At 37.1% G+C, this 26,194-nt stretch overlaps 6 protein-coding genes and 1 pseudogene across 6 annotated transcripts; 6 read left to right on the plus strand and 1 right to left on the minus strand.

Moving 5' to 3' along the window:
- The first annotated feature begins 2,933 nt into the window (after positions 1–2,933).
- On the plus strand, positions 2,934–4,073 carry LOC148587472 (uncharacterized). Its single transcript, XM_088512631.1, has 3 exons — positions 2,934–3,081; positions 3,793–3,888; positions 3,979–4,073. Exons 1-3 carry the CDS (start codon positions 2,934–2,936, stop codon positions 4,071–4,073), a joined length of 339 nt encoding a protein of 112 aa, XP_088368757.1.
- Positions 4,074–7,534: 3,461 nt separating this feature from the next.
- Positions 7,535–10,306, plus strand: LOC132167186 (putative L-type lectin-domain containing receptor kinase S.5). Its single transcript, XM_088513678.1, has 2 exons — positions 7,535–8,801; positions 9,290–10,306. Exons 1-2 carry the CDS (start codon positions 7,559–7,561, stop codon positions 10,090–10,092), a joined length of 2,046 nt encoding a protein of 681 aa, XP_088369804.1. The 5' UTR covers positions 7,535–7,558; the 3' UTR covers positions 10,093–10,306.
- Positions 10,307–11,398: 1,092 nt separating this feature from the next.
- Positions 11,399–14,339, plus strand: LOC132166901 (putative L-type lectin-domain containing receptor kinase S.5). Its single transcript, XM_059577757.2, has 2 exons — positions 11,399–12,712; positions 13,222–14,339. Exons 1-2 carry the CDS (start codon positions 11,473–11,475, stop codon positions 14,019–14,021), a joined length of 2,040 nt encoding a protein of 679 aa, XP_059433740.2. The 5' UTR covers positions 11,399–11,472; the 3' UTR covers positions 14,022–14,339.
- Positions 14,340–15,548: 1,209 nt separating this feature from the next.
- On the plus strand, positions 15,549–18,177 carry LOC132169281 (putative L-type lectin-domain containing receptor kinase S.5). The gene is made up of 2 exons (XM_059580342.2): positions 15,549–16,791; positions 17,346–18,177. The coding sequence occupies exons 1-2, from the start codon at positions 15,549–15,551 to the stop codon at positions 18,167–18,169; spliced, it is 2,067 nt and encodes a 688-aa protein (XP_059436325.2). The 3' UTR covers positions 18,170–18,177.
- Positions 18,121–26,114, minus strand: PDE191 (Mitochondrial transcription termination factor family protein). The gene is made up of 2 exons (XM_059575048.2): positions 24,959–26,114; positions 18,121–18,198 (listed from the first exon to the last, which is right to left on the minus strand). The coding sequence occupies exon 1, from the start codon at positions 25,959–25,961 to the stop codon at positions 24,960–24,962; it is 1,002 nt and encodes a 333-aa protein (XP_059431031.2). The 5' UTR covers positions 25,962–26,114; the 3' UTR covers positions 18,121–18,198; position 24,959.
- On the plus strand, positions 21,291–22,604 carry LOC148587473 (putative L-type lectin-domain containing receptor kinase S.5). Its single transcript, XM_088512632.1, has 2 exons — positions 21,291–21,846; positions 22,039–22,604. The coding sequence occupies exons 1-2, from the start codon at positions 21,291–21,293 to the stop codon at positions 22,602–22,604; spliced, it is 1,122 nt and encodes a 373-aa protein (XP_088368758.1).
- On the plus strand, positions 22,600–23,514 carry LOC132169273 (putative L-type lectin-domain containing receptor kinase S.5 pseudogene; annotated as a pseudogene).
- Positions 26,115–26,194: the final 80 nt, after the last annotated feature.

Genomic DNA, 26,194 nt, shown 5'->3' on the forward strand with positions numbered 1-26,194 from the left:
TGAAATGTTACCTTTCGGATCTTAACTTCTTGTGAAACATGTGGTCCAAAGATTCTTGTAACATTATAATTTTTCAATCCTTTTTTCAAATTATAATCATTAAGCCGCAATTGGAATACATATTCATTGAAAACTATAGTTTCAATTTCTATTGGCAAGATATAGTCGTAATACTGTATAAAATAGAAAGAGAAAAAAAAGAAGTTATAAGAGGTTATATATATATATATATATATATATATTTTACTTTATTTTGTAATAATAGTGTAAATTTTTTATGTTTCATTACCTCATCTTGCATGTTTGCAAGTTCCTTTGCAGTTTTGCCTGTAAGCTGTTCAGCCTCTTTGTCAAACACAACGATTGTTGTTGAATCAAATACTTCTAATTGTATCCTATATCTGTTTCATTTCAAAATTTGTTAGTAAAGTTAACTATATCTATATACATTTATTTTCAATAGCATTTGTTGTTTACCTTGGTACAGAAAATTTAGGTTATGCTTTACAACGCTCACACCAAAAAGATCATTCTATAAGCTTAACCTTTGTCTTGCATGTTAGACATCCAATATAATACCATCCAAATTTCTTGTTGATTCTAAGGACTTTGCATAAACATGTAATTAATATTTCCTGCAATATTAAGTATTTAAAAAAATTAAAATAGATGATACAATATTAATGATCTTATATGTTAAGACTAAGTTCGTAGATACACACTTGACGAGGGGCTCATACCTTTGTCTCTGGTCTCCATTCCATTTGTTTTATTTCAACAACCATTTTTCTGTTCTGTAAGGCAAGTTCTTTGTCTGGTATTACCATGACGTTGTTCAACCTATTCATTAAAAAAAGAAAAAACGTGTTAGTTTCCATTAATTTTAGTAAAAAAAAAATAGAATGTGTTAGTATTTGTACTTATCAAAAACTCTGGCAACTTCAGGAATTTCAAAGTTGATGTATACTTTGTCGCACTTCTTGATGATAAATTGTACTAACCTACAAAAAGTTAAAAGACAAACACATTAACATATATTAAGTAAAATATGCATTATATGGTTTTTAAATATCATAAAGAAAATAATTACCTTTAAAAGTTTTCACAATAGTTGAAGTTACTATTACAATGAATGATCTTGTATTATTATGATATAAATCATCATCTATTTGCAGTGCTGTAGATTCCCTTAAAGTTGTTTGTAAAGATTTGTTTCTGAAATAGTAGATAACTAAGTTAGAGTGCAGTTTCTCAATTTTCAACTTCTTTTCTCTTTATTTGATATAAAGTTACAGCTTTTGGGGTTCAATAGCTCATTGTATTTCATATGGAAAAAAAAGTATATCTTACTCTTCCAGTAATAGCTGAATTTTTCACATTTTTGCTAGGCGACCTTTTACGTTAATCTCTTGAATAACTTCAACTAATTCTAATCTCCCATTGACATTTGCAAGTCCGTGAAATTGACTTAAATAAAGTTAGTATTGAATTTTCATTTTAAATGATTTTGTATTTACAAATATATGAAAATAAAAGAATCAATACACTAGTCAAATAAGTAGTGTCATCGCAACGACTCTTTATAGTTTCATAATTAGCAAGTTCAAATCCATATTGAGGTATGAAATGATCTATCTCATCAATCTTAAAGACCGATGTTGTTGACATGAAAAAATTTTAACTTGGCTATGCACTGAACGGTACTTTGATTTATATTCCTCTACTATAAAATTTTTGATTCCATAAACACATCCTTCATTGAAGAGAGGTCTGAAACGCTAGGCAAAATTCTTTCTAATACTTGAATGTATTAGTGTTCCCTGAAAAAAAATAAGTTCAAAAAATTTATTACTCTGTATTTGAAGAGAATTTAATTGAGAAAAAATGAATACGAACTTACTGATCAACTCATTGCCATTTATTATGTTAATTGCCCCACATCTGTATAATTCTAACTTTCACATTCCATGTGTATTTTTGAACTGATATTTGATTCAGAGATGCGTAAGTCATGCTGATATGATTCAGTAACACCTACATGAATTTTATATCAGTAACGTTTGAATAAAAAGAAAAAAAAATCATATATAAGTTAGAAAGTTCATATTTTTTTAAAAAAAGCAATCTGAATAAAAAATAAAACAAAACAACAAGAAAGAAAGACAAAAAATGGAAAATAAAAAATACTAATATAAAAATCAAGTAACACTGCAAGATTCAAATCTATACTAAATTTTACCTCTAGGTAAATTGTTGAAGATTTTCTTGCATACTATATTTTTTGTATGGAAATGATTACCATGAGGTTCATTTGGAATGAATACTTTAAGGTCATTTCTGCTTGTAACTCTAGAGATAGCAACATAAAATTTTATAAGGTTAATGTTTGGGTAGCTTTCGAAGAAGCAAGCCCCATGCACTATCAAAGTTCCCCCCATCAAGACCCAAATATGCCACCAATTAGCCCTAGAAATGTTTTGTTGCTGCTATCGCACATCAATTTTGTTTCTGATGGAAACTTTGATAGTGCATGGGGTTTGCTTCGTCGAAAGCTACCCAAAAATTAACCTTATAAATTTGTATGTTGCTATCTCTAGAGTTACAAGCAGAAATGACCTTAAAGTATTCATTCCAAATGAACCTCACGGTAATCATTTCAATCTTCAACAATTTACCTAGAGATAAAATTCAGTATAGATTTGAATCTTGCATTGTTACTTGATTTTTATATTAGTATTTTTTATTTTCCATTTTTTGTCTTTATTTCCTGTGGTTTTGTTTTATTTATTATTTTTTATTCAGATTGCTTTTTTTTTTTTTTTAAATAAAAATTAAAAAATATGAACTTTCTAATTTATATATGATTTTTTTTTTCTTTTTATTCAAGCGTTGCTGATATAAAATTCATGTAGGTGTTACTGAATCATATCAGCATGACTTACACATCTCTGAATCAAATATCAGTTAAAAAAGACACATGGAATGTGAAAGTTAGAATTATACGGATGTGGGACGCAATTAACATAACAAATGGCAATGAGTTGATCAGTCTTGATATGATAATGGTGGATGAAAAAGTAAGTTCGTATTCATTTTTTCTCAATTAAATTATCTTCAAACACAGAATAATAAATTTTTTAAACTTAATTTTTTCAAGGAACACTAATACATTCAAGTATTAGAAAGAATTTTGCCCAGCGTTTCAGACCTCTCTTCAATGAACGATGTGTTTATGGAATCAAAAATTTTATAGTAGAGGAATATAAATCAAAGTATCGTCTAGTGCATAGCCGAGTAAAAATTCTTTTCATGTCAACAACATTGGTCTTTAAGATTGATGAGATAGATCATTTCATACCTCAATATAAATTTGAACTTGCTAATTATGAAACTATAAAGAGTCGTTGCGATGACATTTCTTATTTAACTGGTATATTGATTCTTTTATTTTTATATATTTGCAAATACAAAATCATTTAAAATGAAAATTCAATACTAACTTTATTTAAGTCAATTTCATGGACTTGCAGATGTCATTGGCAGATTAGAATTAGTTGAAGTTATTCAAGAGATTAACGTAAAAGGTCGCCTAGCAAAAATGCGAAAAATTCAGCTATTACTGGAAGAGTAAGATATACTTTTTTTTTGCATATGACATACAATGAGCTATTGAACCCCAAAAGCTGTAACTTTATATCAAATAAAGAGAAAAGAAGGTGAAAATTGAGAAATTGCACTCTAACTTAGTTATCTACTATTTCAAAAACAAATCTTTGCAAACAATTTTATGAGGATCTACAACACTGCAAATAGATGATGATTTATATCATAATAATACAAGATCATTCATTGTAATAGTAACTTCAACTATTGTGAAAACTTTTAAAGGTAACTATTTTACTTATGATATTTAAAAACCATATAATGCATATTTTACTTAAAATATGTTAATGTGTTTGTCTTTTTAACTTTTTGTAGGTCAGTACAATTTATCATCAACAAGTGCAACAAGAGTATACATCAACCTTGAAATTCCTGAAGTTGCCAGAGTTTTTGATAAGTACAAATACTAACACATTATATTTTTTTTACTAAAATTAATGGAAACTAACACATGTTTTTTTTTTTTTAATGAATAGGTTGAACAATGTCTGGTAATGGAAATTAAGGAATTGAAGATGGAACGGCCACCAACAATACCAGACAAAGAACTTGCCTTACAGAATAGAAAAACGGTTGTTGAAATAAAACAAATGGAATGGAGACCAGAGACAAAGGTATGAGCCCCTCATCAAGTGTATATCTAATAACTTAGTCTTAATATATAAGATCCTTACTATTGTATCATCTATTTTATTTTTTTTAAATACTTAATATTGCAGGAAATATTAATTACATGTTTATGCAAAGTCCTTAGAATCAACAAGAAGTTTGGATGGTATTATATTGGATGTCTAACATGCAAGACGAAGGTTGAGCTTATAGAATGATCTTTTTGGTGTGAGTGTTGTAAAGCAGAACCTAAATTTTCTGTACCAAGGTAAACAACAAATACTATTGAAAATTTTGCCTATTTCTCACTTATTTTCACCAGCCCCATCCATTTAATTCTATGTGCTACTTTATGGGCTATATAGGTTGCAAAAATTCACAGATGAATGAAAATCTCTAAGTATGGTGTGCATGCTCGCAGTTGGGGCTGATTGGCTGAACTCTCTTGATGGGGTGCTTAACCTCATGATTCCAAAGGCAAATTGATTGACACTTTTTGCAAATAATAAGTTTCAATCCAAAATCTCCAGACACATTATTCAGTAGGGAGGTGGGCTTACACTAATGTTAAAATTTCAAAGGTGGGCTTATACTGACTAAGGCATAAATACAACTATAAAACACAACATAAATTGAAACTCAAACACAAGTTTCTTTTTGCTGTAGAGAACAACACATGGTAAAAAGAAAGAGCATAAAGCTTTGCATTTAATGAGTTACATTCCATACTTTTCACATATTGAAACCTTAGCCAAATAAGCCAAATAATCCGATGCAAAATAAATTATACTAAATAAAAATTCCAAGATCGAACATGTTAGCAACTAATCATAATCGTTAGAAAAACAGAGTAATAACACATAATTAAAGAATATGTGCTGTGAATTTAGACAATCAGATAAGTGAATACAATTCAAAGTGAATACAAATTTAATATATAAAACCCATCTCTGAACACAATAAAATTTCATATATATATATATATTTCTCAGTAATCAAAGAAAACGTAAAGATAGAAAAGGTTGACATAACGTAAAGATACAAAGAAACTAACCTGATACAGAGATCAAGAGACGGTGGAGAGTGGGGAAAACCCTATTTGCAGGTTGAGTTATATAGAGATTGAAGTCGGTGGAGAGAATCCTAGAGAGGCTGGGATTGATTATAAATTGAAGTTGGTGGAGAAAGGTCCAAATCAGTGTTAAAAATCGCCCAATCAAAAATCAAGAAAACTCACCATGCCATGCTGAGAGAAGGAAGAGACAGCGTACCCAATTTCATTTTGCTTAAAAAACCCCAAAAAACAGAGAGATAGAAAAAGAGGAAAACGTTGGAAGAAGAGGAAAAAGAGAGATCAAAAACAGAGAGAGAGAGAGAGAGAGAGAGAGAGAGAGAGCATGCCTTAGAGGAAGAACAGGAAAATAGAGAAGAAAGAAAACTGAGGAAGAGAGAACGTTGTTTTCGTCGTTAGGGAGAAGGAAGAGACGGCGTCAAACTGAACTGGTTCAGTTTTTAAAATAGTGTATTAAAAATCCGGTTTTGACATTAAAAAAAAAAAAAAAGTTTATACCATGTGTCGCAATTTTAATACTTTTCTGAAAGGTGATTCAGCTTTTATATATATATAAAAGAAGTTAGGTCAGATTGAAAATTTAATCAATATATGCTTTGTACAACGCATATGGTGCCATCCAACTTTTGTGATTTTTTTTTTTAAAAAAAAAAATCAAAAAGATTAAAAAAAAGGGGGGGGGGAATGAAATATTGTGTAAAATAAAATACAAATAAAAGGGATGGCAACCCAACAAAACCTCCAATACGACCATAAGAGCATTTCTAGCCGGTTTACTAAATTTTACTCACCAAAATAGCAAAAAGTACACTTTTAATTATTTTATCAACTCACATTTTTAGAGCACTTACAGCAGTCTCACTACTTAAATAATCGACTTTCACTATTTCATTTAAATATTATTTTTCAAAGATTTGTTTATTCTTTCCCTAACTTTTATATTTTTGAATGTTAATGGTCTATTTTAAGAATATTTTTTCATCTTTACTATCATTCAGTGGTAATAATATTTAATGCAATTATATGGCATAATGTATACTTTGATTTCATTGAAGAGGGGGAGAGAAGAGAAGAGAACTACAGAAGGGAGAGAGGCTCCAGAGAAAAAGGAAAGAAAAAGAAAAAAAATGAGAGAGAAATGAAAGGCAAAAAGGAAGAGAGAGAAAATATATTTGTTTAATAAATATGTGAGTAAATAGTAAATTTTAAGTTTGGTGAGTACTGTTTATCTTACTACTTTTTTTTTGTTAAAGTGGTGAGACTAAAAAATGTACATTTAAGCTATTTTGATTAAATTACCTCACAAAAATAACCAAAAAAATGGATTTGGTGAGACTGCAAAGAGTACTCTAATAGTGCCAAAAAAAAAAAAAGAAAAAACCCACTAAAAATTATTGAAATGAGACAAATAAAGGATTGGACCCATAGGATTAGAGGTCATAAATGACGATTTGAAGTTAAAAAACAGTAACAAAAGTACTTACACACAACATTAACCGCAGCAATCGTAGATAATTAAATAGTAAATACCACAGTAGGGATTAGGGAAAGAGGCACGGTTGATGGCTGGATCGGATTCATTGTAGAGAAGTACCACCATGGCGTTCGGTGAAGGAAATACCCGACAAAGAAAGCTTAGTAGACACCAAAAAAGAAACTCTAACTAGATTTGGGATTTTCCATAGGACTATGAAAATCCAATTTTTTTTTTTTTTTGTTTGAAGGGGTACCCCTTGATTTTGGTATTCGTATTTGTTGTTGTAATAAGTCATTTATTTATTTAAAAAATATGAGATTATCCTTAACGATTAACTTGCTCCACACAATAGCCATCCAGGTTGGAAAATATGCTTTCAAGTTTTCAACTTTCCCTTTCCTTTGCTTGAATTGTGTTTCAAGTTTCAACATCTCATGATCATTTTGCGACCAAATACTTGGTCAAGAAAGAAACTGCACGTGGGCTTATGCGATATGTCCTTATAGTTATAGTGCTTCTATTTCTGTCGGTCAACGCTTCCATTACTGGCGTGCAAGTTACGACTATTGACTCTTGATGCCAAATTGGCAAACAAGCAGCCGCCCTCTTCACCATATTCTTTGAGGAAACATCAGAGAAATGATGGACGCAGATTGATATATGAGAGAAGGTACTAAAGTACTTCTCGGCTCATTGACATTCCCCATCTCATCTGCAGCTTTGAACTCAAACGAGAAATGAGTATCAACGTTGCTGTCATTATCCTGTTCACCCTTTTCCATCTGGTTGACATACAAGCTGCACCATCCTCTTCAAGACCAAAAAATATCTCGTTTGATGTTTTTGATCAGAAAACGGATACAAGTTCCTTAAAGTTTCAAGGGGATTCAACAATTGTTTCCGGAGCCCTTCAGATAACCCCAGACACCATCTCCAATCCCGACCTGCTCATTAACAAGTTTGGCCGAGTTTTCTATTCAGAGCCCTTCAAGCTTTGGTCATCATCTGATGACAACGTCCATGCCTCCTTCAACTCAAGTTTCCTCATAAACTTGCACAGACAACCCAACTGGAATGCCGGTGAAGGTCTTGCCTTTCTCATAGCCCCGGATATCTCGATTCCTGCAGCAAGTTTCGGGCAATGGCTTGGCCTCACCAATGCTTCAACCAATGGAAACCAGAGTAACCGGATTGTGGCTATAGAATTTGATACAGAAAAGCAAGACGACTACGATCCTGATGACAACCATATTGGCCTGAACATCAACTCTGTTATATCAAACAAGACTGTCTCTCTGGGTGTTCATAATATCACATTGTCTCCCCAAGGAAGCACCAATCACTCTGTTTGGGTCCAGTACAATGGCAGCTCCAAGCTAATGGAGGTTTACATGGGGAAACAAGGTGAACCAAAGCCTGAAAAGCCTCTTCTCAGTGAGACCATAAACCTGAAAGACTATGTGAATCAACAATCTTACTTTGGGTTTGCTGCTTCGACAGGGAATAATACTGAGATTGAGTTGCATTGTGTCTTGAAATGGAGCTTAGAGGTTGATGATCTAAAGGAGGAAAGTGATTCGATTTCGTTGAAGATAGGTCTTGGTGTAGGAGTCCCTGCAGGTGTGATATTGTTGGTCCTATTTGGTGTTCTATATGTGAAGAAACGAAGAAGAAAAGGAAGAAGTGATGAGGAGTCTAACGTTTTTGATAAGAGCTTGAGTTGGTTGCCTGAGATGCCCAAGGAATTCAAGTATAAGGAAATAAAGAAGGCTACCAACAACTTCCATGAGAGTATGAGGTTGGGTGAAGGTGGGTTTGGGATTGTTTACAAAGGAATTCTGAATATCAAGGATGATAATACTGCTACTGAAATAGCTGTAAAGCAATTCTCCAGAGACAGAATCAAAGGCAAAGATGATTTCTTGGCTGAGCTCACCATTATTTATCGCCTTCGACATAAACATCTTGTTCGCTTAATCGGTAACCTTCTCTTCAATGTTCTTTATCTCTTTCCATCTTCTTCTTGTTACTTTTTTCTTTTCGACATTCTATCACAACTTGCAACTCCTTTTTCATCAAATTATTCAATGGTCATTGCAAGCTTTATAGCAAAGCAGCGTGTGTGATCCGATTTATGAATTATGATGCATTCACATGGGATTTGGATCCTTAATAGTTTGTTGCTCGGGTTGTTAGCTAGCAATTATTAGCAATACAAACAGCAAATTTGAGAGAACTCCTATGAGATCACCTGTTCGAACAATGGTGCGGGTTGCTTAAGACCCGTTCTTCTCATTTGTTGCTCGAATTACTAGTAATCTAAAGAGCACAACTATTAGTATACTCTTACCGAAGACTAACATATATATGCAGTTGATCAAATGATATTCTCTGCTATGCATTGGCTTGATTACAATTCTACTTTTCAATATCCTTGATCACCTCTCTAATATAGAGTCTTTGTGAAGGGTGGTGCTATGACAAGGGGAAGCTACTATTATTGTACGACTTCATGCCAAATGGTAGTCTTGACAAACACCTATATGAGGCTTCCAACCACAACACTTTGAATTGGGAACGTCGATACAAGATACTAGCCGATGTAGCATCAGCATTGCGTTATTTGCACAATGAGTATGACCAGAAGGTTGTGCACCGTGATCTCAAAGCCAGCAACATCTTGCTCGACTCCGACTACAATGCTCGCCTGAGCGACTTCGGCCTTGCTCGAGCCATAGATGATGGAAGGAGCTCCTATGCCGAACTAGGATTAGCTGGAGTCCCCGGCACGAGGGGCTATGTTGCTCCAGAGTGCTTCCACACAGGGAGGGCTACACCGGAATCCGACGTTTTCGGTTTCGGTGCAGTAATGCTTGAGGTAGTGTGTGGGAGAAGTCCGGTGACTGGGATCGATCACCATCAACATTTGTATTCCTTGGTTGATTGGGTTTGGATGTTGTATCGTGAAGGCAAGATTCAAGAAGCTGTAGATGAGAGGCTCGGCAATGAGTATGTGGTTGATGAAGCAGAGAGGCTCTTACTTTTGGGACTCGCATGTTCACATCCCATTGCCAGCGAGAGGCCTCAAGCACAGGCTATATGCCAGATTATAGGTGGAACTATGTCGGCTCCTCATGTGCCCCCATTCAAACCTACCTTCACATGGCCTTTGATGGATGCTCCCAGCAGCAGTACCACTCAGAGTACAGTTAATTCTGCTGCAACATTGTCTTCCAAAGGCTTTTCTGCAACCAACATGGGCGACGAGTAACGTTATTGCTGAAGTCACTTGTCTTTTGCATTAAAGTGTGAGGCTTTTTAAAAGATAGCCTTTTGTTCTGCTTAGTAAGTTTGTGAATATAGCACTAATGTCTCCTCAATTCTCTACAAATTCAAACTCAGCAGCCTTATTACCTGGATGTTCTTGTGAGATTTTTAAGCATCCAGTTTTGATTGTTGTTGACTTTTAATATGAAGTTGGAAAGAACGAAATTTATTTGGAAACTATAGAGTATCTCATATTCATATGCTATCAACTATAGCATGATTAGCATCTGCAATTTGGTCTAATATAATACACAAGTATAGAAATTAACAGGTGCTACGATGATTTTGTTTTGCACCCTTTGTATCATTTATCGATGGTGACTTTATACAAGTGGTTTGATGTTTACAAAATGGAATAGTTGGAGTTGTCAAGGTTTCAACTAGAAGACGATGAAAGCTAAAGAATAAGAAGATTGATGAAGAAGACGAAAAACAGAGTATGAAAGAAACAGAGTATTTTGGTGAGAATGAAAGCGATGGAATCTATTGTTTTATGGCTTTAGAAACATATGGGTATTCAAAAAAAAACGAAAAGAAAATTTCAATTTTGAAGTAAATACCATGGCAGTTAATATTGACTGTAAATTAGTATTTTCTCTGTTTAATTCTGTAAGTTTTCGGTTCTATCTTGAATCAATAATTTCTTTGGATTTGTTATTTTCCTTCAGGCCCACCCCCACCCCCCCCCCCCCCTTTTTTTTTTAACCTTGTTGACAAAGACAACGTTGGACTGGGTCTGGTAAATGTAGCAACTCATATACAAATCTGGAATCCAAATATCTAGCATGTCCCACAAAAATTTAATGATAAACTGAGATGGTTGAGAGAATGATTTTTATTATTTCTCTATTTTATATTAGCTGCTATAGAATGTGACATATAAATAAAGTTCGAATCCAGTCCTCCCAAATGTAATATCGTTTTTAAAATTATCATTGAATATAGGACAATCATTATTAAATTTTAATCTATCGGTGATTATCGTACGACTTTGGTGTACATATTTTTATTGTACAAAGTCATTCAAAATATCAGATAACAATATATTGATCCGTACAGCAGCCATCCAGGTTGGAAGATATGCTTAGAACTTTTCCTTTCTTCTTACTTTTCTTTCTTTAATTGGGTTTCATGTTCAACATCTCTTTGTCAAGTTGCAACTATTGACTCTTGATGCCAAATTGTCAAACAACCGCCCACCCACTTCATTGTTCTCTGAGGAAAGATCAGATAAATGATGGATACAGAATTGATGTACTCTGCTCTGCTTTGCTCATTGATATTCCCCATCTCATCTGCTCTGCAGCTTTGAACTCAAAACGAAATGAGTATCAACGTTGCTATTATTACCCTTTTGATCACCCTTTTGCATGTGGTTGAAATACAAGCTGCACCGTTGTTTTCAGGACGAAATAATTTCTCGTTTGATGCATTCGAGGTGGCGGATGACAGTTTCTTAAAGCGTCAAGGGGATTCATCCATTAATTCGGGCGCCCTTCAGCTAACCACAGACACAACCAGCGACCACGACGCCATCAGTAACCGGTCTGGCCGAGTTATGTATTTAAAGCCCTTCAAGCTGTGGTCGTCGTCCGATGACAATCAGGCCTCCTTCAACTCAAGTTTCCTCATAAACATTAACAGACAGCCCAACTGGACTGCTGGTGAAGGTCTTGCCTTTGTCATAGCCCCGGATATCTCGATTCCTGCAGCAAGTTTCGGGCAATGGCTTGGCCTCACCAATGCTTCCACCAATGGAAACCAGAGTAACCAGATTGTGGCTATAGAGTTTGATACAGAGAAGCAAGACTATGATCCTGATGACAACCATATTGGCCTTAACATCAACTCTGTTATATCAAACAAGACTGTCTCTCTTGGCCCCCATAATATCACATTGTCCCCTGAAGGAAGCACCAATCACAAAGTCTGGCTCCACTATAATGGCAGCTCCAAGCTAATGGAAGTTTACATGGTGAGAGACGGGGAACCGAAGCCCCAAAAACCTCTTCTCAGCGAGACCATAAACCTGAAAGACCATGTGAATCAACAATCCTACTTTGGGTTTGCTGCTTCTACTGGTAATTTTCCAGCTATTGAGTTGAATTGTGTCTTGAAATGGAGCTTAGAGGTAGATGTTCTAAAGGAGGAAAGTGATTCGATTTCGTTGAAGATAGGTCTGGGGGTGGGAGTCCCTGCAGGTGTGATATTGTTGGTTCTATGTGGTGTTCTATATGTGAAGAAACGAATAAGAAGAAGTGAGGATGAGGATGTGGAGTCTAACTTTTTTGATAAGAGCTTGAGTTGGTTGCCTGAGATGCCCAAGGAATTCAAGTATAATGATATAAAGAAGGCTACCAACAACTTCCATGAGAGTATGAGGCTGGGAGAAGGTGGGTTTGGGATTGTTTACAAAGGAATTCTGAATATCAAGGATGATAATACTGCTACTGAAATAGCTGTAAAGCAATTCTCCAGAGACAAAATCAAAGGCAAAGATGATTTCTTGGCTGAGCTCACCATTATTTATCGCCTTCGCCATAGAAATCTTGTTCGCTTAATTGGTAACCTTCACTTCTTGTTACCTTTTTTTTTTTTTTTTAATTTTTTTGTTCCTTTGGACATTCTATCACAACTTGCAATTCATATTCCATCAAATTATTCAAAGATCATCACAAGCTTTAAAGCAAATCAGCATGTGTGATCTGATTTATGAATTATGATACCATGCTGTTCAAGTGAGATTTGGATCCCAAAAGTAAAAGAACTCTCATGGAGACTACCTACCCAAACAGGTTGTGGGCTGCCCAAGACCTGCTCGGACATGAGAGCTTATAGGAGCTCTCTCACATTTGTTTCCTGAAGTGCAAGTAATTAGGGCAACCAAATTTCTGGAATTTCTATACTTTCACATGAATGGATCAAATAGTCATTAGATTGTCCATTCCTTTTGTTATTTCTTTTTCAAAGATATATGCAGCTGATCAATTGTTACTCTGCTACGCATTGGCTTGATTAAAATTCTACTTTTCAATATCCTTGATCACCTCTCTAATATATAGTCTTTGTTAAGGGTGGTGCTATGACAAGGGGAAGCTACTATTGCTGTACGACTTTATGCCAAATGGTAGTCTTGACAAACACCTATATGAGGCTTCCAACCACAACACTTTGAATTGGGAACGTCGATACAAGATATTAGCTGATGTAGCATCAGCACTGCATTATTTGCACAATGAGTATGACCAGAAGGTTGTGCACCGTGACCTCAAAGCCAGCAACATCTTGCTCGACTCTGACTACAATGCTCGCCTGAGCGACTTTGGCCTTGCTCGAGCCTTAGACAATGGAAGGAACTCTTATGCCGAACTAGGATTACCTGGAGTCGCCGGCACCATGGGCTATGTTGCTCCGGAGTGCTTCCACACAGGGAAAGCTACACCGGAATCCGACGTGTTCGGTTTTGGTGCAGTGGTACTCGAGGTAGTGTGTGGGAGAAGTCCAGCGACCGGGATCGATCACGATCAACGTTTCTTTTCCTTGGTTGATTGGGTCTGGATGTTACATCGTGATGGCAAGATTCAAGAAGCCGTAGATGAGAGGCTTGGCAATGAGTATGTGGTTGATGGAGCAGAGAGGCTTTTACTTTTGGGACTCGCATGTTCACATCCCATTCCAAGCGAGAGGCCTCAAGCACAGGCTATATGCCAGATCATAGGTGGAACTATGTCGGTCCCCCGTGTACCCCCTTTCAAACCCCTCTTCACATGGCCTTTGATGGATGCTCCCAGCAGCAGTACCACTGAGAGTACATTTTCTACTTCAACATTGTCTTCCAAAGGTTGTTCTGTAACCAACATGAGCAGCGAGTAACCTTATTGCAGAAGCCTTCAGCTCATCCCAGAGTTCATGTCTTCAATTAAGCTCCTGGAATTAGTAGGCACTTTTCTTTTGCAGTATAATGTGAGGTTTTTCTTTTTGTTTTTTGAAAGATACCCATTTGTTCATAATATCTCCTCAATTCTCTACAAATTCAACCTTAGCCTTATTACCTGCATGTTCTTGTAAGATTCATGCTTGCAATATAGGCTAATGGGTACTCATATCCCATGTAATCTTTTTTTTTTTTTTTTGAATGCAGTTTTGATTGTTGTTGACTTTAATATGAAGTTGGAAGGAACAAAATTTATTTGGCAGCTATACAGTATGTCATATCCATATGCAATTTGGTCTATCAAATATTGGAACTCATAAAATTATAGATTATGCAGGATGCAATGATGAAAGCATTTGTCCACCATCCTGATTCTCTCCTTGATGGCTAACATGTGATATCATGGTTTAATGTCTTGTACGTGATTAGCAACTAGTTCATCGGCTAATTCGTAGTAAATCATTTGACTTGTAATATTTTCCTAGTTTTGGCTGGATATATATATATATATATATATATATATATATATATATATATATATATATATTTTTTGATAAGTAATAATCAATCTTATTAAAAGCGTAAGGCACCCCAAAGTACACAGAGAGTATACAAAATGATTGCCTAACTAGAAAAAGAAAAGCGAGCAAAGAAATCATCATAACTAATCGACGACGGGGACATATGTGCTACAGTTCAAAGATACAAAGTATGAAAACAAGAGGATAAAATGTCCTCAAAAGACCTCTCCAAGTCCTCAAAGCACCTATTATTCATTTCCTGCCATAAACACCAAAAGAGGCACGTAGGCACCATCTTCCAAACCGCAGCACTCCTCCGCGGCTCCGCCCAGAAGACCACTAACAGGCTAGCAAATCAAATACCCGTCTAGGCATCACCCAGGCCATCCCAAAGTGACTAAAGATGTGGATATTCCAGCCACTATAATACACGAGTATAGAAACAGGTAATAAGATGATCATTTTCATTCATCAATGGTGAATTTACACAAGTGTTTTGATGTTTACAAACCACATAATACATTGATTGATGCGTGTTGGGTAACTTGACTCTCAAATTTTTTTTTTTTTTACATTCTGGACTCTTTTCGTTCAACGTTCTTTAGAACCTTCCTTTTCAATCTTTCCCAAACCACAAATTGTTTTAACATTCTAGTCATCATCTTGCTAGACTGCTAGTGTATGGCGACCTAGTGCCACGACCTTCTATTTCTGCCTTGTACTTTTTTATTTTGGGCGTGCAAGTTGCTTTTATTGACTCTTAATGCCAAATTGTCAAACAACCAGACGCCCTCTTCATTATTCTAATGAGGAAAGATCAAAGAAATGGTGGATGCAGATAAACATATAAGACAAGATACTAAACTACTCTGCTCATAGATCCCCATCTGCAGCTTTGAAATATATATACCCTCTGCTTCTCCTCCTCAAAAGAAGTAAAACAAGATGAATATCACCGTTGCTATTATTATCCTTTTCAGCCTTCTGCATCTGGTTGACATTCAAGCTGCACCATCCATTAGAAAAAATTATTTTGCGTTTGATCCATTTGATGATTCGACGGATGCCGATTTCTTAACCTTTAATGGGGATTCAACCAGTTTGCAAGGAGTCCTTCATGTAACTGCAAACAAAATCAAGGAACCCGAAAAGCTCATTAACATGTCCGGCCGAGTTATGTATTCAGAGCCCTTCAAGCTGTGGTCATCCGAAGACAGCAACCCTACCTCCTTCAAATCAAGTTTTGTCATAAACCTTGAGAAAGTGCCGAGGTGGAATCCTGCGGAAGGTCTTGCCTTTGTCATAGCCCCGGATGCCTCGATGCCTACAGAAAGTTTCGGGGGATATCTTGGCCTCACCAATGCTGCCACCAATGGAAACCAGAGTAACCGGATCGTGGCTATAGAATTTGATACAGAAAAGCAAGACTACGATCCTGATGACAACCATATTGGCCTTAACATCAACTCTGTTATATCAAACAAGACTGTCTCTCTTGATGTTCATAATATCACTTTGTCTCCAGAAACAAGCACCAATTACCAAGTATGGGTCCACTATAATGGCACGACCAAGCTAATGGAGGTTTACATGGAGAGACAAGGAGTAAGAAAGCCTGAAGAACCTCTTCTCAGAGAGACCATAAACCTGAAAGACTATGTGAGTCAACAATCTTACTTTGGGTTTGCTGCTTCTACAGGTAATTATCCACATACTCAGAAGAATTGTGTCATAGAATGGAGCTTAGAGATAGATGCTCTAAACAAGGAAAGTGATTTGATTTGGTTGAAGATAGGTCTGGGGGTAGGAGTCCCCGCAGGTGTGATATTGTTGGTTCTATGCGGTGTTCTATATGTGAACAAGCGAAGAAGAAGAAGAAGAAGAAGAAGAAGTGATGAGAAGTCAGACGTTTTTGATAAAAGCTTGAGATGGTTGCCTGGGATGCCCAAGGAATTCAAGTATAAGGATGTAAAGAAGGCTACCAACAACTTCCATGAGAGTATGAGGCTGGGTGAAGGTGGGTTTGGTATTGTTTACAAAGGAATTCTGAATATAGAAAATGATACTACTGCAACTGAAATAGCTGTAAAGCAATTCTCCAGAGACAAAATCAAAAGCAAAGATGATTTCTTGGCTGAAATCACCATCATACACCGCCTTCGCCATAAACATCTTGTTCGCTTAATTGGTAACTTTCTCTTCAATGTTCTTTATTTCTTTCTATAATCTTGTTATTAGTTTTTTTTTTTTTGGAAGGACATTCTATCACAACTTGAAATTCCTATTTCATCAAAGTATTCAAAGATCACCACAAGCTTTATAGCAAAGCAGCATGTGTTATCTGATTTTTGAATTTTGATGCCATGTTGGTCATGGGGGATTTGGATTCCTAGCAATTTGCTGTCCACATTGCTAGCTAGCAATCTAGAAGAGAGGTCCTATAAGACCCACTTGTCCGAACAGGGGTGTTGGTTGCCCAGGACTTGCTCGGACAGGGCCTAAAGGAGCACTTTCATATTCGTTTCTCAAATTGTTAGCAATCCGGAAAGCACAAGTATTATTAATAGGTTCTAACTGACGACACTTAAACATATATATCAGCACAAATTTCTCTAGATTGTGCAGTCCTTTTGTTATTTCCTTTTCAAAGATAAATGCAGCTGATCAATTGATATTCTACTTGATTAAAATTCTACTTCTCAGTATCCTTGATCAACTCTCTAATATATAGTCTTTGTGAAGGGTGGTGCTATGAAAAGGGAAAGCTACTATTGTTGTACGACTTTATGCCAAATGGTAGTCTTGACACACACCTATATGAGGCTTCCAACCAGAACACTTTGAATTGGGAACGTCGATACAAGATACTAGCAGATGTAGCATCAGCATTGCGTTATTTGCACAATGAGTATGACCAGAAGGTTGTGCACCGGGACCTCAAAGCCAGCAACATCTTGCTCGACTCCGACTACAATGCTCGCCTGAGCGACTTTGGCCTTGCTCGAGCCTTAGACAATGGGCGGAACTCTTATGCCGAACTAGGATTACCTGGAGTTGCCGGCACCATGGGCTATGTTGCTCCGGAGTGCTTCCACACAGGAAAAGCCACACCAGAATCTGATGTGTTTGGTTTTGGTGCAGTTGTACTAGAGGTAGTGTGTGGCAGAAGTCCCGGGACCGGGATCGATCACCATCAACGCTTCTATTCCTTGGTTGATTGGGTTTGGCTGTTGCATCGTGAAGGAAACATTCAAGAAGCTGTAGATGAGAGGCTCCGCAATGAGTATGTGGTTGATGAAGCAGAGAGGCTTTTAGTTTTGGGACTCGCATGTTCACATCCCATTGCCAGTGAGAGGCCTCAGGCACAGGCTATATGCCAGATTATAGGTGGAACTATGTCGGCCCCTCATGTGCCTCCATTCAAACCATTCTTCACATGGCCTTCGATGGATGCTTCCTTCCGCACCGCTGAGGGTACAGTTTCTACCACAATATTGTCTTCCAATGGTTGTTCTGTTAACGTTACTGCAGAAGGCTTCAGCTCATCCCCGAGTTCTTGTCTTTAATTAAGCTCCTGGAGTTGGTAGTCATTTTTCTGTTGCATTAAAATGGAATGTTTTTGTAAGATACCCATTTGTTCTGCTTAGTAAGTTTTGAATATGGCAATAACATTCTCAATTGTCTACAAATTCAACCTTAGTCTTATTACCCCTGCATTTTCTAGTGAGATTCATGCTTGCAATATAGGTTAATGGGAGTACTCATATCCCATGTAATCTCTTAATATGAACCTCGAAGGAACAAATTTTTTTTGGCAGCTATACAGTATGCCATATCCATATGCACCAGCATTTGCAATTTGGTCTATCAAATGGAACTCATACAATTAGAGATTACTCAGCATGCAATCATGAAATTAATTTTTCCACCACCGTGATTTTCTCCATCAGCAATGACTTGTAATACACAAAGGACCGCCACGAAAACTCGAGAAAATCAGGTGTCACTAAAACTTCAAAGGTCCTAACTTTCTTTCCATAGTCACATTTCATTACATGCAGATTGCCACTGTTCGATCATTTAAAGCAATGTTCGAACATTCTGTGCAACATTGCTCCATTTGATTGTTTCACAAAACGTTTGAACTTTTTGTAAAAACCCTAATTTTACGACGTCTACTAACCGATCTGTTTAACACGTTCGAGTGTTTTTACAAAAATATCAAGTTATCATCTATTCTGTGTGTAAAGAAATTAGGGTATAAAAATACGGTAAAAATATATGTAGATACATGCTTATTATCATGTTTAGGTAAAGTAGTCACTTTCATCGTCCCTTCCTGTTTGTTTATAATAATAAAAAAATAAAAAATAAAAACAAAAGAAAAGAAAAAAATGACCCATTTTATTATCAGTAGACAAAGTTGCCGGCCCCAAGTGTCGTAGATAAGGGTCATAATTTGATGGCTGGCTACCACTTTTCAAAGAAAAAATTGATGTCTTCCCAACTGCATTTTCTGTAGAACATACCATTTTATGCTTTGAATTCTGGGAATCTTCTTTGCAAAGGACTTTGGATGGATTAAGAATTGAGGAAGGGAAAAGGCCTTGAATTGACTAGCGTTTAATTTTGGGGAAAGACTAGTCAATGTCTCCAAACTCAAACACGTTAGTTTGAATGCCTTCAATTCTGCAATCACATGGCCATTATTATCATCTTTTGTCTTATTGAATGGTCTCATCATAACAGCCAAATCCCGCTTACTTGTACGCACCGGCTAGGAGCTTGGAATTAGAACATAAATTAAATGAGTAAATTCTTTTTTTTTTTTAATCTTTTTTTTTTTCTATTAGCTTAAATTTTTTGGATAAGTGATAATTTAACATGACATCATAACAAATGTTCTAAGTTTGAATCATGTTTTCGTTATTTATTTCTCATTTCAATTAAATATTTCATATGTTAGACCTCAAATATTAAGGAGCATTTAAATCCACACGTAAGGGGGAGCAGGAGCGTGAGAATTCAACTTTTGTAACTTTTAGGAAAAACTTCAATAAGGCCCCCCAAACTCCCAATCGGCAGTCGATTTGACAAGTACCTCCTGAATTACAAAAACTCTCACTTAGACCCTCTGAATTTTGGTTTGCTCTCACTTTGAACCCTTTTGTTCGTTTTCAATGTTAAAGTCAAACAGTTTGATTTCTTATGCCCATTTTACACTCATCCCAAAATTGCGTCGTTTTGGGCTCTAAAACTAGAACACCTACCCAGCCCAAAACAACATTGTTTTAGGCATTAATTAATTATTTATTTATTTTAAAAGAAAAGCAAAATATATATATATAAAAAATAATAAAAAAAGAAAAAGAAAAAGACCTTGGCCAAAATGGGGTGGCTGGACCACCACATTTTTGGCCAAGAGCCACCCCCTGACCGATCTGGGGGTGGTTGGCCAAGGGAGTGGTCCGACCACCCCCAAAAGCACCCGATCCCCCCTGCCCCCCTTTTTTTTTTTGGCCTTTTGGGGGTGGCCGGACCACCCCCTTGGCCATGAGGGTGGTTTGACCACCCCCAGACTGGGGTGGTCCAATCACCCTATTTTGGCCCCCGATTTGGTCTTCTTCTTTTTTATTTATTTTTTAATATTATGTTTAAAATGACGTCGTTTTGGGTTGGGTGGTGATGTAGTTTTGGAGCCCAAAACGGTGTAGTTTTGGAGCCCAAAACGACGTAGTTTTGGTTGAGGGTAAAATGTGCATAAAAAGTCAAATTGTTTGACTTTAACGTTGAAAACTAACAGAAGGGTCCAAAGTGAGAGCAAACCAAAGTTCAGAGGACCTAAGTAAGAGTTTTGGTAATTCAAGAAGTGCTCGTCAAATCGGCTAGAAGTTTGGGGGCTTACTGAAGTTTCCCATAACTTTTATTACTGTATTAGTAACCAAGAAACAACTTTTCCTTTCTCCTAACTTTTCTTTGCTCGACTTGTTTTTCAACATCTCATGATCATTTTCCTCGTGTATAGCGGCCTTTCGCGTTGAGTGGTGATACCATTCCATGGCCCTACTTTTCAAAATGACCGCCGCCTTTGTGGAACTATCGACTCCTGATGCCAAAACTGTCGAACTACACCATTCTTTGGTGAATATTGATCAAAGAAATGATGGATATGCAGATAAATATATACCAGAAAAGACAAGAATCTATAGTCTCGGAGTAGTAATATATGAGAGAACACTACAAAAAAATGGATAGTTTTTGACATGACAAAAGTGGCACGTCAATAATTATTTTATTGACGTGTTGAATGTGCCACGTCAATATTTAGTGACGTGGCACATTTGACACGTCAATATTTAGTGACGTGGCACATTTGACACGTCAAGGAGTAGTAATATATGAGAGAACACTACAAAAAAATGGATAGTTTTTTACGTGACAAAAGTGGCATGTCAATAATTATTTTATTGACGTGTTGAATGTGCCACGTCAATATTTAGTGACGTGGCACATTTCACACGTCAAGAAATAGCAACGTGTCAATATTGACACGTTGCTAAATTTAAATTAAATTAAATTTTTACAAAATTATATTTAAATAATTTAATATAGTTAAGTGCGACGAAGGTAGTTAAGTGCTCTGCTCATGCTCATTGATCCCCATCTGCAGCTTTGAACTCAAACGAAATGAGTATCAATGTTGCAATTATCCTTTTCAGCCTTTTGCATCTGGTTGACATACAAGCTGCACCATCCTTTTCAGGGCCGAATAATTTCACGTTTGATGTATTTGATCAGACTAAGGATAACAATTACTTACAGCTTGAAGGGGAGTCATCCATTGTTTACGGAGCCCTTCAGATAACCCCAGACTCAATCAGCAAACTCGACAAACTCACTGAAAAGGCCAGCCGCGTTATGTATTCAAAGCCTTTCAAGCTGTGGTCGTCTAATGACGACCAGGCCTCCTTCATCTCAAGTTTCGACATAAACATTTACAAAGAGCCGAACTGGATGACTGGTGAAGGTCTTGCCTTTCTCACAGCCCCGGCTATGACGATGCCTGCAGCAAGTTTCGGGCAATGGCTCAGCCTCACTAATGCTGCCACCGATGGTAACCATACTAACCGGATCGTGGCTATAGAATTTGATACAGAAAAGCAAGACTACGATCCTGATGCAATCATATTGGGCTTAGCATCAACTCCGTTAGATCAAACAAGACTCTCTCTTGATGTTCATGGTATTGAATTGTCCCCCGAAGTAAGCACGAATCACTCTGTCTGGGTCCAGTATAATGGCAGGTCCAAGCTAATGGAGGCTTACATGGCGAAACAAGGGGAACAAAAGCCTGAAAACCTCTTCTCAGCGAGACTATAAACCTGAAAAACTATGTGAATCAACAATCGTACTTTTGGGTTTGCTGCTTCTACAGGTAATTATCCCCAGATTGAGTTGCATTGTGTCTTGAAGTGGAGCTTAGAGGTAGATGTTCTAAATAACGAAAGTGATTTGATTTGGTTGAAGATAGGTCTGGGGGTAGGAGTCCCTGCAGGTGTGATATTGTTGGCCCTATGCGGTGTTCTATATCTGAAGAATCAAAGAAGAAGAAGAAGAAGTGATGAGGAGTCTAACGTTTTTGATAAGAGCTTGACTTGGTTGCCTGAGATGCCCAAGGAATTCAAATATAAGGATGTAAAAAAGGCTACCAACAACTTCCATGAGAGTATGAGGCTAGGTGAAGGTGGGTTTGGAATTGTTTACAAAGGAATTCTGAATATCAAGGATGATGATACTGCTACTGAAATAGCTGTAAAGCAATTCTCCAGAGACAAAATCAAAGGCAAAGATGATTTCTTGGCTGAGCTCACCATCATTTACTGCCTTCGCCATAAAAATCTTGTTCGCTTAATTGGTAACCTTCTCTACAATTTTCTTTCTGTCTTCTTCTTGTTACTTTTTTCTTCCCTTTTTCAAAGATATATGCAGCTAATCAATTGATATTCTCTGCTATGCATTGGCTTCAATAAAGTTATACTTCTCAATATCCTTGATCACCTCTCTAATAGGTAGTCTTTGTGAAGGGTGGTGCTATGACAAGGGGAAGCTACTATTGTTGTACGACTTTATGCCAAATGGTAGTCTTGATAAACACCTTTATGAGGCTTCCAACCCCAACACTTTGAATTGGGAACGTCGATACAAGATACTAGCAGATGTAGCATCAGCACTGAATTATTTGCACAATGAGTATGACCAGAAGGTCTTGCACCGTGACCTCAAAGCCAGCAACATCATGCTTGACTCCGACTACCAAGCTCGCCTGAGTGACTTTGGCCTTGCTCGAGCCTTAGACAATGGAAGGAACTCTTATGCTGAATTAGGATTACCTGGAGTCGCCGGCACCATGGGCTATGTTGCTCCAGAGTGCTTCCACACAGGGAAAGCTACACCGGAATCTAATGTGTTTGGTTTTGGTGCAGCCGTACTAGAGGTAGTGTGTGGCAGAAGTCCTGGGACCGGGATTGATCACCATCAACGTTTGTATTCCTTGGTTGATTGGGTTTGGATGTTGCATCGTGAAGGAAACATTCAAGAAGCTGTAGATGGGAGGCTCCACAATGAGTATGTGGTTGATGAAGCAGAGAGGCTTTTGTTTTTGGGACTGGCATGTTCACATCCCATTGCCAGTGAGAAGCCTCAAGCGCAGGCTATATGCCAGATTATAGGTGGAACTATGTCGGCCCCTCATGTTCCCCCATTCAAACCTTTCTTCACATGGCCTTTGATGGATGCTTCCATCAGCACCACTGAGAGTATAGTTTCTAGTACAACATTGTCTTCCAAAGGTTGTTCTGTAACCATTGCAGAAGGCTTCAGCTCATCTCAGAGTCCACGTCTTTAATTAAGCTCCAGGAATTAGTAGGCATTTTTCTTTTGCAGTATAATGGGAGGTTGTTTGTGAAAGATACGCATTTGTTCCGCTTTGTAAGTTTTGAATATGGCACTAATGTCTCTTCAATTCTCTACAAATTCAACCTTAGCCTTATTACCCCTGCATTTTCTTGTGAGATTCATGCTTGCAATATAGGATAATGGGTATTCATATCCGATGTAATACATATTTTTTTTAAGTCAAGATGTCCTCTGCAAGAAATCCGTTCTTTTTTTTTCTTCTTTTTTTTGGTTTATGCAGTTTTGATTGTAGTTGACTTTTAATATGAAGTTGGAAGGAACAAATTTATTTGGCGGATATATGAATATCTATATGCACTAGCAAGGAAACTTAGAGAACCAAATTTCTCTAATAGCAGGGAAACAATCCAAGCTTCATCTTTACAGGGGAGTTTGATCTCCACACCTAATCTGATCCTCCATTTACTTAAACACTATAAGAATGTTTGTGGTGCCTTTGAAGGGAAGGGAATGACAAGTTTTTAGGACTGTAAGAAGACTTTGGGGGACATTAAGTCTTTTTTCTTCTATACTTTATATCTTTGAACAGCTGTCTTTGTTTCTCCTTTAATGATTAGTTACCAAGATTTCTTTGTTCTTTTTTCTCCTTTTACTTGGGTGTTTTTCTTATGTATACATTCTGTGAACCTGGGTACACTTTACGCTTTATATGATATCTCGATTATTTATAAATAGAAAAAAAGCAGATGATTTTTTGCACATGTAGAATATGAAGACATTTTTCAGCAGATCTCTACGCAGTTGATGTCCTAAAAATGTTCATCTTGTTCTGTCTGGGAGCATACACTACACGATTAGTTGGTTGGTTCTCTTCAAAAACAACCATCACTTATAAAGTTGCAAGATTTCATTCATATTTATGCTTAAAGCTGGAACCACTCTGGGCCACCAGTTATAAGCTAATAACAACACCAGTTCTTGCATACTCATACAACCTCAAAAAGGGATGTTGTAACCATGGTATCATGTGCTTTTTGCCCACAGATCCAGTGCACCTATATGTTAACATGTTTCTTCCTTTCTTTCTTTTTCTTTTTCTTTTTTATTTTTATAAGTAATTGACACATATCATTAAATGCGTAAGGCGCCCTAAGTACACATATCTTAACATGTTTCTTGAACGAGCAAAAGATTGGTTTCACTAAAAGCAGAAAACAACATAAAATCTAGACAATGGGCAATGTGTCATTGAAGTTATCAGCAGATAAACCACATAATTGTTAGGACTTTCGATTAAGCTATATTTGAAAGTAACTAAATGCTTGATCAAATGCTGAAGTCAACATTTTTCATGGATGCGCCTAGACCCACATACTAGTTAATTGCATTCAATTTTCAAGAAGGCATATTTAAATTACAGAAGGATGTGGCCAGAGTACCTTAGGCATGCCCTTCAAAGAAACCAAACTTCATTAAGAACTTCTTTTGATTACAGTCCAGCATTTCACTCAAGCTACAAGCAATATTCTTCTTTTTCAAAAGTTTGTGCCGCAACTCCAATCTTTTCTTCAAGCCATGCCGAAAGAAGTCAGGATAATCAGTGACTTCATCAATCCGTCTCCCCATTACCTCCACCAGAAACCTGATCCGAGGTTCTAAAGAATTTTGGATGCTCTTTATCAGAACAGGGGGAAAACCAGTTATCAAAGATGCTATCTGTCCATCTCCAAACCCACATCTTTTTAGATAAGCGAAATTGGGTCTCAGCACCTTGTTCACATCTCTGCAGAGAACTTCAGGGAAGTTCATTGCCACTGTTTGAAGATCCTGCTCTGTAAGACCTACTGATTTCAAAAAATCTGAAGTGGGGCGTAGCCTTTTATCGACGCTATAACCCATAATAAATGGGTTTTTTGCCAGAACTTTGGCAATCATCCCATCTCTGGCCAGGCCAATAGCGGCAAGAAAGTCCACTATCTGTGTCAGCTTCAATTCAATGCTGTAGCTGATGAGCCTCGGGTTGAGCAATATCATTCTGCCAAGTTGCTTTTCAGAGACACCAAGTGCCTGAAAGAATGCCAGAAGTGGACAGAGCTTCTCTTCCACACTATGGGAGAGTATGGGAGGAAATTTGGCAATGGCGGAAGCAACTTCTTGGGGTTTTGTACCAAGCGTGGAGAGGCACTCAACCATGGGAACAAGCTTCTCATGGAGACCCAGTGCAAGGATCTTGGGGCACTTTGAAACAATTGAAGGGAGCTTTCTCTCCTGAATGCCAATGCTTTTGAGGTAATCCCAATTCTCGGATGCTCTCTCCCTTTCCACACCCTCAAGGCGCTTGCACTTTTTGAACATTTCATGGATACTTTTATCATCAAACCCTCTATCTCTGAAGAACCACGTGATGCTACTACCACCACGTTGATTGCTACAGATTTCCATATCCCCTACCAAGATGCGAGAGAGCCGCTTACCTTTCGATCAACAACGCTAAGCAGCAGCCACAGCAAAATCAACAGCGAAAATGCAAAGAAGCTTTCCACTTGCGCTTAATCATAACTCGGTCGCCACCGGAGGCAGAGAAAGAGGCAGAAGAGGCAGCTGGGGAGAGTGCACAAAAACAGAGCCTTATCTGGTTCTTTATTTGCTCCTCCTGTTTTTGTTTGGCCGTTATT

Source organism: Corylus avellana, chromosome 2 (assembly GCF_965113065.1).
Source record: "Corylus avellana chromosome 2, dhCorAvel1.hap1.2, whole genome shotgun sequence".
In the NCBI taxonomy this organism is placed as follows: Eukaryota; Viridiplantae; Streptophyta; class Magnoliopsida; order Fagales; family Betulaceae; genus Corylus; species Corylus avellana.

Bases quoted from the DNA above. Each gene is read 5' to 3' on its own strand.
- LOC148587472 (XM_088512631.1), top strand. From the start codon at position 2,934: ATGACTTACACATCTCTGAATCAAATATCAGTTAAAAAAGACACATGG. The intron at 3,082-3,792 runs GTTCGTATTCAT...CAATTTTATGAG, and splicing joins AATGGTGGATGAAAAAGTAA to GATCTACAACACTGCAAATA. The intron at 3,889-3,978 runs GTAACTATTTTA...AACTTTTTGTAG, and splicing joins TATTGTGAAAACTTTTAAAG to GTCAGTACAATTTATCATCA.
- LOC132167186 (XM_088513678.1), top strand. From the start codon at position 7,559: ATGAGTATCAACGTTGCTGTCATTATCCTGTTCACCCTTTTCCATCTG. The intron at 8,802-9,289 runs GTAACCTTCTCT...GTCTTTGTGAAG, and splicing joins ACATCTTGTTCGCTTAATCG to GGTGGTGCTATGACAAGGGG.
- LOC132166901 (XM_059577757.2), top strand. From the start codon at position 11,473: ATGAGTATCAACGTTGCTATTATTACCCTTTTGATCACCCTTTTGCAT. The intron at 12,713-13,221 runs GTAACCTTCACT...GTCTTTGTTAAG, and splicing joins AAATCTTGTTCGCTTAATTG to GGTGGTGCTATGACAAGGGG.
- LOC132169281 (XM_059580342.2), top strand. From the start codon at position 15,549: ATGAATATCACCGTTGCTATTATTATCCTTTTCAGCCTTCTGCATCTG. The intron at 16,792-17,345 runs GTAACTTTCTCT...GTCTTTGTGAAG, and splicing joins ACATCTTGTTCGCTTAATTG to GGTGGTGCTATGAAAAGGGA.
- LOC148587473 (XM_088512632.1), top strand. From the start codon at position 21,291: ATGAGTATCAATGTTGCAATTATCCTTTTCAGCCTTTTGCATCTGGTT. The intron at 21,847-22,038 runs GTATTGAATTGT...CTGCTTCTACAG, and splicing joins ACTCTCTCTTGATGTTCATG to GTAATTATCCCCAGATTGAG.
- PDE191 (XM_059575048.2), bottom strand. From the start codon at position 25,961: ATGGAAATCTGTAGCAATCAACGTGGTGGTAGTAGCATCACGTGGTTC.